The sequence below is a fragment of the Echiichthys vipera genome, assembly GCF_963691815.1.
Source record: "Echiichthys vipera genome assembly, chromosome: 1".
Classification (NCBI taxonomy): Eukaryota; Metazoa; Chordata; class Actinopteri; order Perciformes; family Trachinidae; genus Echiichthys; species Echiichthys vipera.
This window is the reverse complement of record NC_139826.1, coordinates 22,015,405-22,032,861: the sequence shown is the minus strand read 5'-3', so window position 1 is coordinate 22,032,861 and position 17,457 is coordinate 22,015,405. Positions and strand designations below refer to the sequence as shown.

Sequence of the window (17,457 nt, the reverse complement as noted above, 5' to 3'; positions counted from 1 at the left end):
AACGAATCTCACTGGCCGGGCTATTTCTCACCCTGAGAGGCTGTAAGCATGGAGGTGCTGTTATTCTGATGACCTCATACCCTGTCTGTCATTCAAAAACAAAGCTTAAAATTGCAGAGTGTATTAAGAACCCCTTGCATGAAAAAACACAATGATTGTGTGTGTAACAGAGAAAGAGAAGAGAGGGAGAGAGGAGCAGAGTGTGTGTATTGCACATCTCGACATCTTTAGTTAGAGTACATAGCTTGTTGTCCAGAGCTCACCCTGAACTCGCCAGCACCATGAAATGTGTGCACAGTGGCAGATGGGGGCCTCTTGGCCCGCTTTGTGTTCCCGCTCTGTCTGTGTCTGTCTGGCTCTGGGTTTTCTCTCTCTCTGAGGTCTGGCTGCCTGTCTCACGCCAGCTATCACGGCTGCTTCGGCCTCTCGAGTTTCATCAGGGGCTCTGCAGTGTCTGAGTCGCTGTGGTGTTTTCTCTCCCTCGGGGGCTCAACTCTGCTGCAGCGTGTCCACGAGGGGGAGCGCATGTACCCACCTCTGGGTAACATAGGCTGGTGGGAACCTGGGAACCAAACAGACGATGACTCGTTACTAACAGGATAACGGGAATCCAAAGACAAAACAATTGTCTTTATGTTAGTCAGTGACCTACACCTGCTCAAAGCATGGGGCCTTGCAAGATACAGTTCCTGCTTGCTTTTCTCCCAGCCATTAAAATCCTTTAGCATAACATGCCTGCACACAGACATGCACACCAGCCATTTCAGACAGACTACAGATTGTTGTTCATTTAAGTTTACTGTGATCCCTCTCACTACATGTTTAGGGATTGTTATAGAATATTAAAGTGAGATAATGAGCTAAATAGTGTTTTGTTATGAGAATTCTGTGTTACACTTCCCAGTCTAATGTTGCATCTCTTACATGAAGGTCATGCTCAGTACCTGGCTATATCCACATCCTCACACACATTAGAGACTGAGTGGACGAAGAGAGAGAGAGAAAGAGAGAGAAAGAGAGAGAGAGAGAGAGAGAGAGAGAGAGAGAGGGGAGGAAGATAAGACATATTGATCTCAGAAGATTGATGGCGTCTCTGCTGGATTTTAAAGAGGGACAACAACCTCCTCAGCAGCATGAAGGAGTCTGCTGCAGCAAGTGCCATGAACACATGCTGATTTACTGCTTGTTGTGTTTATGTGGCTTTCTAAATGTGTCTGCAACCCAGTCTCACATCTGCAATGTGTGTGTTAGGTGTGGCGTTCCTTGTGTGTAGTCAGATTCCTGTTGACCTGCTTTTGCCCTGACATCTAATGAAAAGACTGATGAACATTCATTTATTTATTCATTCGTCTTCAACCGCTTGTCCCTGTCGGGGTCGTGCGCGGGCTATGGGGGACTGCACTGTGTTCCCTCTGTGCTAGCAGCCATTAAATTCTTTACTCTGTAAGTTGTTGCATAACTTAATGTTTCTGAGACTCTTCTACAGAAAAACAACCGTTACATTTGTGTTTTATTGAACCCATTAGAGGGAAACAACACTCTTTTATTTGTGCACACTAATCCTAGCACAGCCCAATCAGTGTTTGTAACTGGGGCAAGTATTTTTCAAAGATATTATCTGCAATGTCTTTAAAAGCTTCAAGTTGCCCCGGAGGAAGTGAGTTGAGCTGGAATTTGACCTTTAACATTAAAGGAGCTTTTATAGAGGGTCTATAAAACGTGGTCTTGTGGTCCTAAAGGATAAATGGATAAATGACCTCTGAATGACCCAAGACAGAAATGCTGCTGTTGCATTGCCTCCTGATGGATTAAAACTTTACAACATGTGTCACTTTTGGCTACAACCTAAGCAGTGACATCACTGCAGGACAGGTGTTTGACAGCAAACACATCAGATTAGGGTTTGCCCTATTTTGCTCTTGTTTTGTGCATCTGGAGTTGTTTTCTCTTATTTTTTCTCTGGATGGAAAATTTTGCATGTCTACAAATCCTTAAAACAAATACCTGCCCCAAAAACAACTCATATCAAATCAACCAGACATAAACACAATAGGTTATAGTACCAATGTCATCAGTTAAAACCCTGTTACTGCTCCATCGACAAATAGAAGAATAGGAGGCCAAAGTCATGCCTAGGGCAGTTTTTCAGGGACGTTTGGCTCATTTGAGTATAAAACAAAGAGCAAACCTACTGGACAAAGTCAACCTTTTGTTCAGTGCCTCTGGAGCTTGATGAAACACTGAGTGCTGTTTGTTCCCGGCTCTGTGGCTACGAAGTTCAATTGATCATGATTACTAATTCTAGTTGAACTGTCCATGAAAAAGGCCATTGAAATCAGGCTTGAACGTGAAAGAGATGAACATGGGAATAGAGAAAGGAAAATGGTGTGCTAGTTTAGTAACCTAGATCATGGTTACTGTTTAAATGGTTTAGAAGGACCAGGCCTTGTTTCCTGCAGGGAAAAGTGAATTATTCAAGAAGAACCTACATTTAGCATGAACTCGCTCTCTCCTCTCCTCTTCCTTTAACCTCTCCTTCAACTCCTAATTGCCCTCAACACTCTGGCAACCACTCAGAAGTTTCCCATAGAAAATATTGCACAACGCAGCTCAATACTACAACAATTGCAATGCAACCTTTGACACAAAATCATTTAATGGGACATATCCTCTTTGTCAGATTCATAATTGTATTTTGGGTTTCTACTAGAACGTTTATATACTTAAATGTTCAAAAAAACACTTTATTTTTCATACTGTCACTTTGTTTGAAATCTTCATTTTTAGCGCCTGTCTCTTTAAAATCCTTCTGCTCTGATTGGTCAGCGTTTCTGGGTCTTACACATGTGCGCTCTCTATGTCTTTGCACAGCTGCACTTTGGATTTATCAGAACCGTACAGAAGTCCTGACGGCTCATTTAAAGGCACAGTTTCTGAATACAGGCTGTAAGCTTTTCTGTAGATTGAGTGTTTTGATACTTTCAGAGTAGGCGTGTATTGGGCTGCTGGGGAAGTTGCAGGACAGTACCTCTCAAAAGTCCTCTTACTCGCCGTGTTTTCATTACAAAAAATGGTCCCAGAGGGATTTACGAGACTGATAGGGCAATGGTGCTCCGTTCTTTCTCCAAGTGAGAAACACAGAATAGTTGCAGTTGGTTTTAAGATGGCCGTATGGTTCACAACGTCAACTTAAGTACAAGTATGAAGGTAGATTTTTGTCTTTTCTACCTTCATAACACTCCACCTTAAAAATTCCAGGCGCTGTAAAGGTGTGTTGACAGACAGGCTTGCAGTGGTGCACACTCGAGAAGGTATATAGCGTATCTCTATCCAGGAGTAGCTCAGTATGGTGTGTGTGTGTGTGTGTGTGTGTGTGTGTGTGTGTTTGTGAAAATGGGAGAGCGCGAGACACCACTGGATAAAAGTGTCTACTTCGCTGTGTTGTTGTGGGGTCAAGTACCAACACAACACACGTCACATCCCATTTAGAGTTATATCCAAGAAACCAGGCTTCTCTTAGGGGAGAAAAAAGGCCCTGCTCTGCGACAGGGTTTAAAAAATGGCCGGTCAAACGGCCACTCGAGTGACTCACATGCAATTTAGGGGTTTCAGCATTGCGGGTATTCAACCCTAATGGAAGCGCGCCAAGTATTTATATGGCACCTACACCTGCTTTATAATCCAAAAAAGACATGGAAATCTCACTTTTTTACAACATGGGACCTCTTCAAATCAAACTCTCCCCTGACCTCACTGATGACTTATTGACAAATCATCTGACTTAAACTCAAAAATTGCCTTCCATGAAATTACAGAGCTGAAAAATGAGGGAGGTTTTAGAGAGTCCAGATGGAACAGAACAGCTGGTCCCCACAGCTGAGATTCGTACAATAAGTCGCTGTTTGCATAAATCCTCTTTCACACACACACCCACTGTCATTGTCTTCATAGCGCAACATCTGTATGGGACAAAGAGACAATATCTTTGTGTGAAATGTACATTTTTTCTGTTTAGACAATCACACATCAAGTATAGTTTTATAATGAGAATGCTTGAATTTTCTATTGACAAAGTGACATGTGACAGGGCACATACTGAGCGTGGAAAACAAATCAGCAAATCAAGCATTAGCATCTTATTGTTTATCCAGCGCAATATATGAGATCTTGTTTAATGGACACTTTTATCCAAAATGACTCACAGCCCCAAAACTCAATGCAAGTGCAACTGCTTTTCTGTACATCTTGTGTAGCCCTATATACACAACATTTTTGCAGTTGCTCTACAGTATGTCCACAGACTTTATGCAGAAATCTGGGATTGTTATCCGTCCTCTGAGGCAGACATGAAGACAGAGACTGGGAATGAAGGATAAAGACAAGCTAAGAGACAGAGGGTGAAGGAGAGAAGACCTGTCTGTGGTGAGTGTGAGACAAAAACAGCTCACAGGTAAAAGTGAGAGAGATTTGAAAGCAAGTTACAGAAAAGTGCTGCACAAAATGATACATCTCACACCAGAAGGTTAAATACTTTGTACAAGGAGGAATATTTGCTGCCTTCTCAGATGGCTGATCTATTTTTATTTATGCAGGTAAAAATACAAGAGTGAATGACACGCGATGCTCATTGTGAGGTCATCACTCACATTAATTATGAATTTAAAAAAACAGATTAATCATCTGAATACGTAATTCTGAGAGTGAAAACATTTTTTTTTAATTTTTGAATATGTAGAATCTTTATTAAAAGCTACATTTTTTTTCTAATAATACACCCACGGGTCATTTTGAGGGGTACAGAATGAAAGTATTGCTTTTCCATAAAAATATATTTAGTCTGAATTAATATTTAAAAAATTTGGGTTTGACATTGACTTTCTGTCACGTTCTGTTTACATTGTACCAGCCAATATTGGCTGGCATTTTGCGTTGCCAGGGTTGTCTGTGGTTAGCTACAGTAAAGCTAATGAAGGGAAAGAAGGTGGTTCATCTCTGTATTTGTCAGTTTACCCATCTCTATATTCATTATCACCACACCACTGCCTGACAGCTATCTTTGTGCAAACCTCAGTCTCTCCATCTCTCCATCTGCCTTCAGCCTCACTGTCAGTGCAGTGGAAGCTGCTGGTTTGCTCACGCCGATCAGGCTACAGAAACAGGGAATCATTCTGAGTTGAGAGCTAGCTAGCTAATCGATTACACACCACTCAAAGAAGGACTTCGAGCTGGCTGGCTAAGATTAAATAATGTTGTAAAATTAATTGATTAGTCAAAATGATTAATTAATTGATGAACATTATGATGTATCACTTGACTTGACGATTGACCGCTTGACACACTCGGCCAACAAACCTGGCAACCCGACTGCTGGAATTCTTTTTTGTTATTGCGACTATGATCTTGAGACACTACATGGCAGTGCTCTTCTCATTCTTAATACTCAACCTTTTTAAGTAACTCTGTTGTAGCTCACTTAGTCCATAATGGTGATTATCTGAGCAACCTCATACACCACAGTTGTCTTACAATAGCACTCGCAGCAGTGAGAAATAAACTGGGTGAGCTTTTATTAAGAATCCTCTCGTGTATATAATAAACTGGACTGTTTTTGTAAAGCATTTTGCTTGAGTGCAGAGTACTTTACACTCAACAATGCAAAAGGTTTTAGTAGAACATGGGTCTTTCTTGCACATAAGGTGCGCCTCTGCACTTTCATTTAAATAATTGGCTTTGGAGCTGCAGACACCAGCAGAGAGCACAGATGGCCCAGTAAGACCATAACTCACACTTAACAAGCTGTGCCATGATATGGAACATAATAAACATAAAAGATAAGAAGGGGAGATGTTGTTAAAGGAGGAAATGTTATAATAACGAGTGAGGGAGAAAATAAGTGATAGAAGCACGCAGAAAGAATATGAGAAAAACTTTAAAGTTTTGAGATGGCTAGACTGAGAAGTATATCTGACAATCCAAAATCTGTTGGATTTCAGTGGATTCAAAGACTGGAGTCCACCATTAGTTTCTCTTTTAAGTCACTAGGATGATGAATATCTGTTTTGAACTAATTACGTCTCAGCCAAAGTATGAGAATTTGTTACACCCCTCGTCAAAGGCAGTATAGCAAGACAAATTTGCAAATTTGCAAATTTTGTGTGTGTGTGTGTGTGTGTGTGTGTGTGTGTGTGAGAGAGAGAGAGAGAGAGAGAGAGAGAGGCAGGAGTGTTGCAGGATGGAGTTCACTGTCCGCATGCAGGATGAGGCCCACAAGTCATAAATAAAACATTAGAAAGATTTTGTGCTTCCTTGTGCGAATCAGGAGAAAGGCATGCTAGCCTTTGTCCTGTACAGTACCTGCTGCAGTGACACACATGCAGGGTGAAATGTATTTTCTTTGTCTCTTCTCTCTATTAGTCATCTGTGAATTAGGTGGAACACAACATTGTTTCCTTCATTCCTGCTTTCCACAGTGATTCAGTTGTGATTCTATATGTTATTATTTGATATAATCTAAATTAAACTATTTCTTATAGGAATCAAACCGAGTGAGACAATATAGAAAGGGCATTTTAACCTTTTAAGGGCATTTATCCAGGCAATGTAAAATATGTTGTTGATGAGTCCCTGAAGAGAGTCACGTGACATTTCAAATCATTATGGCTCAGCAGGCTCTTTTAGGACCCAGCCAGGCCATAATGCTGTAAAACCCTTTCTCTTACACACACACACACACACACACACACACACACACACACACACACACACACACACACACACACACACACACACACACACACACACACACACACACACACACACACACACACACACACACACACACACACACACACACACATAAATATTCTATTTCCCTGGGTCACTGAGTAATACTGCACTCAGAATTATAGTTGCAGGCATTTTCACCCCTAAAAAAGTAACTGAAAGAGGTAAGGGAGGTAAAGGACTGCAGGGAGGGAATTTAATTTTGGAAATGCTCCCTCAACCATTTAATAATACGAGTAACACACTGAAGCAAATATGCTTTTTAAAATTAACGCGAAAGGGCACAGTGTGCAAAGAAAATATCATGCTAGTACAGGAAGTTGTTTCTAATTATTTGTGTTTGCACTTGCATGACTTAAATCTGTGTGCATCTGTCAGTGCAAAGACGTTACCCCTTCCCTTATTTCTGAATTATTTGTTGTGAATTGTAAGAATATATAGATTTATTTATTTTAAGAAGCCTTACCTGCCGGAGACTCGTTGTGGTTCTCCTCATCAGAGTCAGCAAAAACTTCAGCCAGTTCCTGGTCGGACATGTCAGTCAGCTCAGTTAGATCCAGGAGGTCAAAGTGCACCTCCAAAGAAGACACACTACTCAGTGGTTCTATGAGGCAGAGAGAGAAAGCAGCATGGTTTTAGTATGGAGCCAGGTTAAGAGATTTAAATGATCCACTCGTTTTTGTTGCTGAATAGAGTGCAGAATAAAAGCAGCTCTTCAAAAAGAAATGGGGGATAAACTGCATAAGTTCTCAACACAGAGTTTCTCAGCTCATCATCTAATGCTCTTGAATCTTCATTGTACTCAAAATCAGATCAATAGCTGGCACTTGTAAAAATCTCATTCACAAAGAACATTTTTACCCTTTTATTGTGTATCTGTACATCCCTTACAAAGCCCAGTACTCCTCACTTCAGAAATATTTCACACACTAGGTTTCTCAAATCTGCCTCAGACAGCTCGCCACTCAGTCAGTCAGTAAGTATCTCTGTTTCTGCATGACACCTGTGTGTTACAACAGGCAGTCGATGAAGAGCTAAAGTGAGAGGAGATAAAAATAGACAGTTCTTGAAAGCATTGTGATCCCCATCTTTCCCCGGGGTGTGCTGCACCTGTTCATTTCTGCACAAGATTCCTCGACAGTCAGGAGTCACTCCTGCTGCACACAACAGGCTCAAATTCACATGTGGCATGCTCAGCATTCCAATCGGCTGCGTCCAAAAACTAAAATCTTATGTATGTAAAGGGAAAATTTATTCCAAGACTCTTTAATACATAAAGCCAAGGGTCCAAGAGCACCTGCTTGTCTCAGCATCAAGTTAGAAGTGACTCTGTGTAATAGAGCTGAACTAATTATTCATTATAGTGAGAGAGATGTTTGGAGACCGCACTGAGGCAGATGGAGGTGAGTTTGTATTTCCTTGTGAATCAGTGTGTGCTTGTCTGCCATGTAACATCCAGTCTGAATAAGACACTTGACTTTCTTAAACAATGGGTTACGTGAGAGGTTGAAATATTATTATCCATGTCGTTTGGCTGCTGTTTTCCAGGCTGTTTTTAAAATAATAGTTGAAGAGGTAAAGCCCACTCTCCTGTGGCTCTTTGTCTGCTGTTACATCCAATCCCCTGCTTTTTTCCTCCTGATAGAGAACATATATTGATTTTAAAGAAGACTACTCATCATGCTGAAGCAGTGGCTGGTCGTTATGTCATGGTTCAAATTAAAAACATCAATAACAGAAATGCCAAGAGACATTTGGAATGAAAAATGAGGAAGCAGTGACCATGAGAGAATACAAATAAGAAATGAGCAATAACTTTGGAATTTGAAGTCTGAACGCGATCAACAGGATATAACACAAAGACCAACCCTGCCTGTCCTTTATTTCACTCCAAAACTTCTGTTCTACCCCAAATGTACAGTCCCACTGTCATATTCAAAACCAGGACTGGGATTACATGCCAGCCATGACCCAGGTAGATAAAATATGCATGAATATTTACAAAGCCAGTGACCGTGTGTTCAGCAATTAAGCATAAGTCACTGCGGAAAGGAGAGTGAACGGTTTTCTGCAGATCTCAGATGCTCCGATTTGTGGGGAATTCTGCCATGGAGACAAGCCAAACATCGTTCTTCTGAACACACTGCTAACATTGCCATGATACAGATGGATTAAAATGGGTGAAGTTTATCTTTAATAACTTTCCTAAATTGACAAAATTTTACCTCAGATTTGAACTCTCAATCAACCATTCCCTCAAAACAAGTGATTTTTCATTTTACTTTGCAGTAATCACCTATAGGTCCCCTCATGGCTCCATTTATTTTTATTTTGTATTTTTAGTCAAATTCCTTGTATGTTTGCACATACATGGCGAATAAAGCTGATCCTGATTGTGATTCTCATTCTGATTTCAGTCCCCAACTATTTGCTTCTCTTTATGTGACAAATTGGAAATATCATTGTAAACACTAATTTACTTATATTCTGATATTACCCATTAAATAAAACTCAACCCCACACTCTATTATTGGATATCTAAGGGGTAGGGGAGAGAGAAAGGTGATGTTCAGGTAGAGATAGCCGGTCAACAGGTAATGCCATGTGGTGTATATCATCTGAAACCTGAAGATTCATTTTAGATGAGCTCATGAGTTGTTGCAGCATTTTTGGGTTGGTACATTTGGAGATTTCTGCAACAGTTGCATTTATTTCTGCAATTGGATGGCAAGCACTTCTGTTATTGGAAACGATTCAGAAACCCCCCTTTTGCCAGCAATATTCAGCAATATTCAACAGTCAGAACTATAAGAAATATTTCACATTCAAAGCTTTTGTCTGCAGTCTGAGCGGTTGATTATATCCAGGGGAGAAACACTGCTATACACAATTATTGGTTGATAAGAGTCACATATTTCTATTCATTTCATTTTTTTCATCCCTTGCTTTTTGCCTGTGTTATTGAATATGTTTTTACTTCCTTCGGGCTGTAAGGGTGAAGAAACTGAAGGCAGTGAAACAGGGAGGTTGAAATTGTGGAGGAGGCGATGAAGAGAAAAAAGGGTAGGCAGGATGATCAGAGGAGTGGGAGAGATGAAGCTAGGTAATAAGGAAAATGTTACAAAATAAGAAAGGAATGGAAAGGAGAGAGAGCAGATGGAGAGGAAGGAAGGACTTATGCAAAACAGAACACTAACCGCATTATCTTCTGCCATTATTTATCAATTGGCTACAAGGTAATTCCCATTTTACTGTGCTTGTTTTTTAACCACCTCTTCTCCATCCCTTTTCCTCTTCCACACCCTCGTCTCCTTGAATAATTGATCAGTACGTTTTCTCTCCCAGGCAGACACAATGAAACAACTGCCTCAAAAGCTAATCAGGGGAGCTTTGAGATGCCAGTGGGGTGGACTGACAGAAGAGAATCCACGCTGAGACAAAAAAAAAAGCGAAAGCATATGGATGATGTAAAAAACGTCGCCTTTTCCTACAGCAAGCCCACAGCCTGGTAGCCTGTAACATCAAGTTTGTGTTATTTGATCCATTTTAACTCCTTTTCGGCATATTTTTCTATTTCTATTTTATGCCTTTGTAGTTAGTGTGTGTGAAGTAAAGCTCCCTTCAAGTCAAACAGTGAAATTATGCTTCTTTTAATTCAGAATATCACACTAGTACAAATAATTGTATGTGTGCTGACAATTTGATGTTGTATAAAAATGTTTTCCTTTCATTTGTTTTGTCCTTTCTTCGCCTGCATGTAGAAAGGTAGCACACAGAAAGATTCAACTGATGCAACAAAGAACAGTGAGGAGTTCATATTTGGGAGAAGGGATAAGGATGTGCCTTGCATGTATCTGTGTAATCCCCTTCCCTGTCTACTGGTTTATCAAGGCTCTGAGGTCATCAGTCAGGCCTGAGGCCAGCTTGCAATGATGACTGGGCTCTGATGAATATGATGGAGAAAAGGCAAAGGTACTGAGATAGAAAATTAAACATGCAATGCCAAAAAAAATGTGTTCTCTAAACAATATATTCTGTTGCAAGTGTTTGTTTGTTTTCCTCATCCTCATGATTTGAGCATCCAGGCATTTGTCCACTTATACTGAGAGGCAAATAAGCTGTGATTTCTAACTTTACGAAGACACTCACACACACACACACACACACACACACACTCACACACACACACACACACACACACACACACACACACACACACACACACACACACACACACACACACACACACACACACACACACACACACACACACACACACACACACACACACAGAGCAAAGTCCATCAAAATCGAATCGTGCCGCAAAATGCATATCATGGTTTATTCACCACCGTGATGAAAACAAGCTAGCTGAAAGTGTTTGATGAATAAAGCATGCTTTAGTGGAACTGAGCTAAAGTTTATGAATCCCGTATTTATCTGCTCTTCCCTTTGACTCCTGGTTTCTCCTATCAAAGATCGATACAAACAGATGCACACTGTTTTTTGCTCTAAGACTACTGCACAGCAGTCACCATACATTTTTTATCTCCAATTCCATCCATCCACCCAATCACAATAACAAAAGGGGAATGTATCCGTTTTCTCTCTGGGTTTGTATGCATTAGTGCATCTACTGTGCCTGCATTTTGTTTTTAATGATTTAATTGCCACAAACCAACTCACAACTCGTTCTTTTCAGGGATGTTTAAATTTCTTTTTAGGTGGGTTTGCTGTTTGCTCTGGACCTATAAAATAAACTGTGGTCCCCCCTTTTTTGACATAAAACTGCAGATAATTTGCAAGGGAATTTATTTAAGATGAAGCTTGCTCTGTGGACGACAACCTTAATGGATTATACACATACAATTTAAAGAGCAGATACAGTTTTTCATTTAATTCCTGATTCCTCCACTTCATTTCTTTGTCTTTGCTTTAAAGCCACATACTATTAACTGAACTGCCAGGTGGAACGGCTTGTTATTGGGTCAAGTTAAATCATAGAGACACACACATTAGCCTCTGGATGAGCTGTCTCTCTGAAAAAGTGTTTGGTTAGTGAAGCAGATAAAGGTTGCCTTGTCACCCGTGTAGACCCAGTATCTGTCTGTAGTTCTGTGCCCTGAGCTTTGAGTCCAGCATGTACAGGGAAGCCTCTGTATGGCACTGATGCACAATGAGTCCTTTCAACCAAGGTTAAGCTGCAGTGGTCTTTGAGAATGTAGGACCAGAAAACCTAAAATAGGCAGCCATCATTCAGTGGGTTTATCATCAGAGAAAAACAACCTGGACTCTACTGGATGAGGACTTCCATAGTCCAGATATGTATGCAATATTATACAAGATAGTTATGTAAGATTCATTATGTGGCACTACATTTTATTGTAGATTGATCCAGTAGGGCCTTTTACTGATAACACACTCTTTAACAGAAGCAGGATATTCTCTGCCCTCCTATGTCAACATTTCTAATTTCCTTCTATGTTGGAGACCCTTGCTATTGATCTTGCTCAAAGCCTTTCCAACCCATAATTAGCCTGTAACACCTCTTTACCAACAATACATTTGTATCACTGTTTACATGCTTAATATCTTATATTAAGTGTGTATCACTGTTTACACCCTAATATTGCCTTCTCTTTACCCACTTCCCCTGGTACTCACGTCTCTTCTCGGTGATGTGAAGCAGGCTAGCAGTCTGCCCTGACAGGCTGCCCTCCTCTTCCTCCCCTGCTGGGTGGTGGAACAACTCCTTCGATAGGTCACCTGAGCTGGAGGGCTTCAGCAGCTTCTGGATGTCTTTATTGGGCTCTATCAGCACAAATAGAGACAGGAACAGATGGTGAGACAAGCGAAGAGAAAAAAATGTGGAGCTATCATAAGCTTTAGGAGATTTTATAAAGCATTATTTGCTCTACTTATTTTAGTGCTAATCTCAGGTTTAGATCTTTCCCAGAACAATGAAGAAATTGCAATAAAATCTACAAAGACTTGCGGTAATGAAGGGGAATAAATAACTTAAGAGATCCTAAGTACTAGATAGATAGACACCCTTTATTTATTCAGGGGAAACTGATTCTTTTACAGTCAAGTTACCAATACCAATGCTATGTTTTCCCACTCAGTTACCAAACCTGACATTGATCCGCAGGTAACAATGATAGTAAAGTAAAGTAATAAAGTAAAGATGAGTTTGGCCAACTCCAGGTTTACCAGAAGCTTCCTATCAACTGAAATATTCCACTTAACGGTTCTCTTCCACATTGTGTGATAAGTTGGTCTAATACTGTACACCACTGGAATCATTATTCAAACAAGCACTTCAGTTTTTTTCACTGCCATATTCCAAAGAAATATAAGATAAGCCTAACTAGCCTTTCAGCTAACTCTTGAATGTTGATTAATGTGCATTGTCGCTTTTTAAAATAAATTATTTATTATTTTTATTGTAATGCTTAGATATCTCAATCTATTTTTCCTGTATATACTCTTTACAACATCCAAACACTACACACTTTGCCCTTTGTCAATCCTGTATCAATTTCTATTTGCATCTGCGTGTATTTTTGTACACACATTGTTGAGAGTGTTATAGATGACTGATTCCTTGGTGAACTTGACTGTAGGCAGACATCTAGTTCAAAACAGTTGTTACATAAAGAAAAAGGATTCCAAGAGCCTGGTCACACTTTACAATACATTCAAAATAGGAAAAAGGAGTTCACAGAGGCTATTAACAAAGTCTGAAAATAGAGGGTACTAAAATAGCATCCCTTCAAATGTGAATGTGCACAAACACTGTTTGCCTGTTTGACACTTCTGAAAACACAGCAGGGTATGTGATGAGGCTGAATGAGGTAAGGGAAGGGGTACAGAAGTGGTGTACATTTAACTAAAATAATACAAAAAAAATTAAAAAATGTCATTTTAATATAATTTTTTTTAATTGCAGGAGGCAGAAGTGATAAGGCGATATTTTTGTTGTTGCAACAAATCAGGCATGTTGGATAAAATCATACAATAGATTTAAAAGAAAAACAAATTAAAAAGAAAATTATAATAGAAAAAAGACTCATCTGTGTGTATGGATCGTCATTTGGCAAAATAACAGCAGTGTTGATGGACAGACGTGTAGGAGTACAGCAGATTTCTGATGGGCATCACCAGATGGCTGGTGAGGCGATTTCTACTGGCAGTATGCTCCTAGACAGCTGAATTTCTCATTTCAGACTAAATGTGTGTTACAGGGCCAAGCAGCCAGAACATGACGGATTCTGATTCACCATGAAAAGCAGTGTTCATTGCTGAGTATTGATTGATTTCCCCAGCGAGGAGCCACAGAAACTGAAAGACTATACAGTTACCTCTGCTGTTATAATGAAATGTTTGTTCAATATTTAGACTTTCTACCAGCAGCTTTGGTTTACATTTCATCACCCTCAGCAAACACTCTTTGTAGAAACCATCAGGCAGTTTATTATCAATATCTCCATCTAAGCCCTCATCTTATCAACTAAGTCTGAACTAATACCATCACCCCTCCCCCAAGGAAATGTCATGAGTAGTGGGGCTGTTGTAGTTGCAGGACAGTCATGAAATCCCATGTCTTAATAAGCTATTTGTGTTCTACTAGGAAATTTGCACATGACTTTAATGCATATCATGCAGGTGCCATAAAAGAAATAAACCTGTGTAGCTACACTATACTGGCTCCTGCTGATCTATTCTCAACGTAATGTATGCTCATACGCCCCATTGTTGAGTATTTTGGTGGATTATGAGTCTGGCTCTTAGTCAGGATGTTTACAAAGATGGTCTGATCCAGCCAACACTTGCTGAAACCTGCTGTGAAGAAGTTTGAGTAAATTACAAGAATACAACGTTACTGATAAAAGTAAAAGTAAAAGTAAAAGTCAGTCAGCTATTAGAAATGCAGTATTTTCAGGCAACGGCTGACCCTGTCTCGAGCCGTCAACCATGACTGTCTACAAATCAACTTACATGATGGAGAAAGAGGGAGAAAGACAAGAGAGAGACACTGAGAATGATGTAGTGTTTGCCAAAAGTAGAATCAAACTGAGTGTCTGGGTTCAATAAATCCATCCCTGTTTGAAGCACAGACAGGAGGGATTAACATCGTCTCTCAACACCCTTTTCACCAGGTTGCTGTGCTTCTGTACTTTATGGTAGTGTTGTTTTTTCACAATATACTCTGCAATAAGTATTTCTAAACAATTTCTCTAAAAATAGATATCCAAAGTAGTGTGCTCAGGGAATTACTTAAGAAAATGTTTACTCCAGAATTCATTTTCCAAATAGTTTATAGAGTTTTTTGGTGCATTTTCCAGTAATATTTCATTCTAGTTTTCTCAAGTAGGACTGGAAATGCTAATTTACGAGAGTTAGTTCACAACAGCGTCACACTCTGTGACCCTGTCTTGTCATATATATCATTATAATGATGTTACCTCTAATTCAATCTCATCATAATGAACAAATAATATCCCAATTTGTCATGAGTCTGCCATTCTGGACATCAGCCCGTATTGCTCAGATACTGTCTGTAAACAATGATAATGGGAACAAAGCCATGATAGGAAAAAAAGCATCTCTCATTATATCTGCTGAAATTGCAACTTAAAGTGGCTGCAGACCGATACATGGTTTTACACTAAAGTACAACAGAGTAATAAAGCAACATTTTAATGCACACTGTAGGCTCAGAGGCAACTAATGTAATAAACTGACAAATAAACCACAATTTTTGCTTTGCCTCACATTAGGAGATGCTTATCTTTGTATTTATAAAAGCTAATATTAGAACTTTGACACTGTAATATACGTAGCCTACACTGTATATAAACCTAGTTACATTATAAGCCCTTTAAATGTTTAAATGTTAAAATGCAATAGTGGCACTAAATTATTATGCAGTGCAACCATACAGCACTGGCTTCTCTGGATGGCCTTTACACAAAGGCCATGTGTGTCCACTATTGTACTGAAATGTCTACTATTCTACTGAACTGTGTATTTAATCAGTCCAGGTTTTGCAGGGCTGACCTACAATGTGTGGATATAAAAAGACGTGCTTATCGGCAATAAATTAAACATGAAGCTTTGAATGTAGGATCCAAGTGCACTGCTATATTTAAACCTAACATATATCAGTGACTAAATCTTGCCTAGACAATCAGAAAAATGTAGTCACATGATTTAAACCAGTTCTTCTGGCAAATATGATTCAGTCCCACCGTTCTAGAAAGTGTTGAAAGTATATACCATCCTGGACATGCAGTTTTAAGAAAGACACTTACTCACAGCAGGCAGTGTGCCCAGAGCACAAGTCATTTAAAAGACAAAGACACTGCAACAAACCGTGCTAATGTGAACAAAGCCCTGGCACAGAGAAAAGAAAGAATATAAAATGGCTCTTACCTGGGCTCCCTGCCCCTCCCTGTGCCTCCATGCAGCTCAGCTGAGAGTGTCCGGCTGTTCACCACGCCAGCATCGGAGAGTGGAGGAGACGAACAGCAAGAAGGGAGAGGGGATGGGAGAGTGTGTCTGTATGTGTGCATATGAGAGTGAGTAGGGTGGGGTAGGTGTGTGGGTAGAGTAGACACAGCGAGACCTCTGCTCCCCAAAGACTCTGCTCCTCCTCTGCTTTTCTCGGCTTCTGTTGTTCTAGATCTCCCAAACAGGTGATTTGGTTTCTCCTCTCTCTCAATCAGTCCACCTGCCCTGCTCTGCCATCAGAGCTGTCTGAGTGCTGCACTGCCTCACAGAGCGAGTCCACCACAGAGAGGGAGGTCTGGGAACAGCGACATCACTGCACATTTCTAAGCCACTTGTTTTAGTAAATGCAGCATTGTGAACCTTGGCTTGGTATGTACAGAATACACAGAGAGGGATCCAGGGCAAGAGAGAGAGCGAGAGAGAGAGAGAGAGAGAGAGAGAGAGAGAGAGAGAGAGAGAGAGAGAGAGAGAGAGAGAGAGAGAGAGAGAGAGAGAGAGAGAGAAAGGGATGGAGGGCTGAGCTGAGCTGGCAGCCTGCCCAGACTGAGAAAGAGAATAGGGTGTCTGGGAGGTCTATGGACCCCTGGAGGGAGGAAATTGTGTGTGTGCCTTTAGAATTTGAGGATATACTTAAAAGCAGATTATTAAAGCTGATGATGGATCAGTTTATGTCATACACAGCTCTGGTATGGTGCCTGGAAGACAGCAAGGCAGATGATTAAAATATGTGATGATCAAACACAGTTTAAGGTTGTGACACATATATAGACATAAAGATAATACTTGTTTGTGATACAGGGTGGACATTTGAATCCTATACCTTCAGAAAAGCAGGACATAATGTTTATGTCTGCTGAATGGAATTTGTTAGTAGAGCTCGCCCTCTAGTGGCAGGATCTGACACCAACAGAAGTCACAACTATACCAGCATCATCAACAGGGTCACACTCTCCTTACATCTACTTCTGTAAATGAGGTCTAGAGGTCACATGAAGCAGTAGAAAAAAAAGTGTAACCCAGACTAATTTATCATTAGAAAACATTACTAAATGGCCCCAAAATAAACAGGTGTAGATTAGATTCAGCAGCCCTATAAAGGTGATTTGCCCACCTGACTTTTTATCTAGCATCATCATCAGGTCAAAATGATATCCATTA

The 17,457-nt window shown here is 40.2% G+C and overlaps 1 protein-coding gene across 1 annotated transcript; it reads right to left on the bottom strand.

Annotated features, from left to right (window-relative positions):
• Nucleotides 1-47: 47 nt before the first annotated feature.
• Nucleotides 48-12,577, bottom strand: dbndd1 (dysbindin domain containing 1). Its single transcript, XM_083940549.1, has 3 exons — nt 12,448-12,577; nt 7,250-7,387; nt 48-562 (listed from the first exon to the last, which is right to left on the bottom strand). Exons 2-3 carry the CDS (start codon nt 7,317-7,319, stop codon nt 408-410), a joined length of 225 nt encoding a protein of 74 aa, XP_083796675.1. The 5' UTR covers nt 7,320-7,387; nt 12,448-12,577; the 3' UTR covers nt 48-407.
• Nucleotides 12,578-17,457: the final 4,880 nt, after the last annotated feature.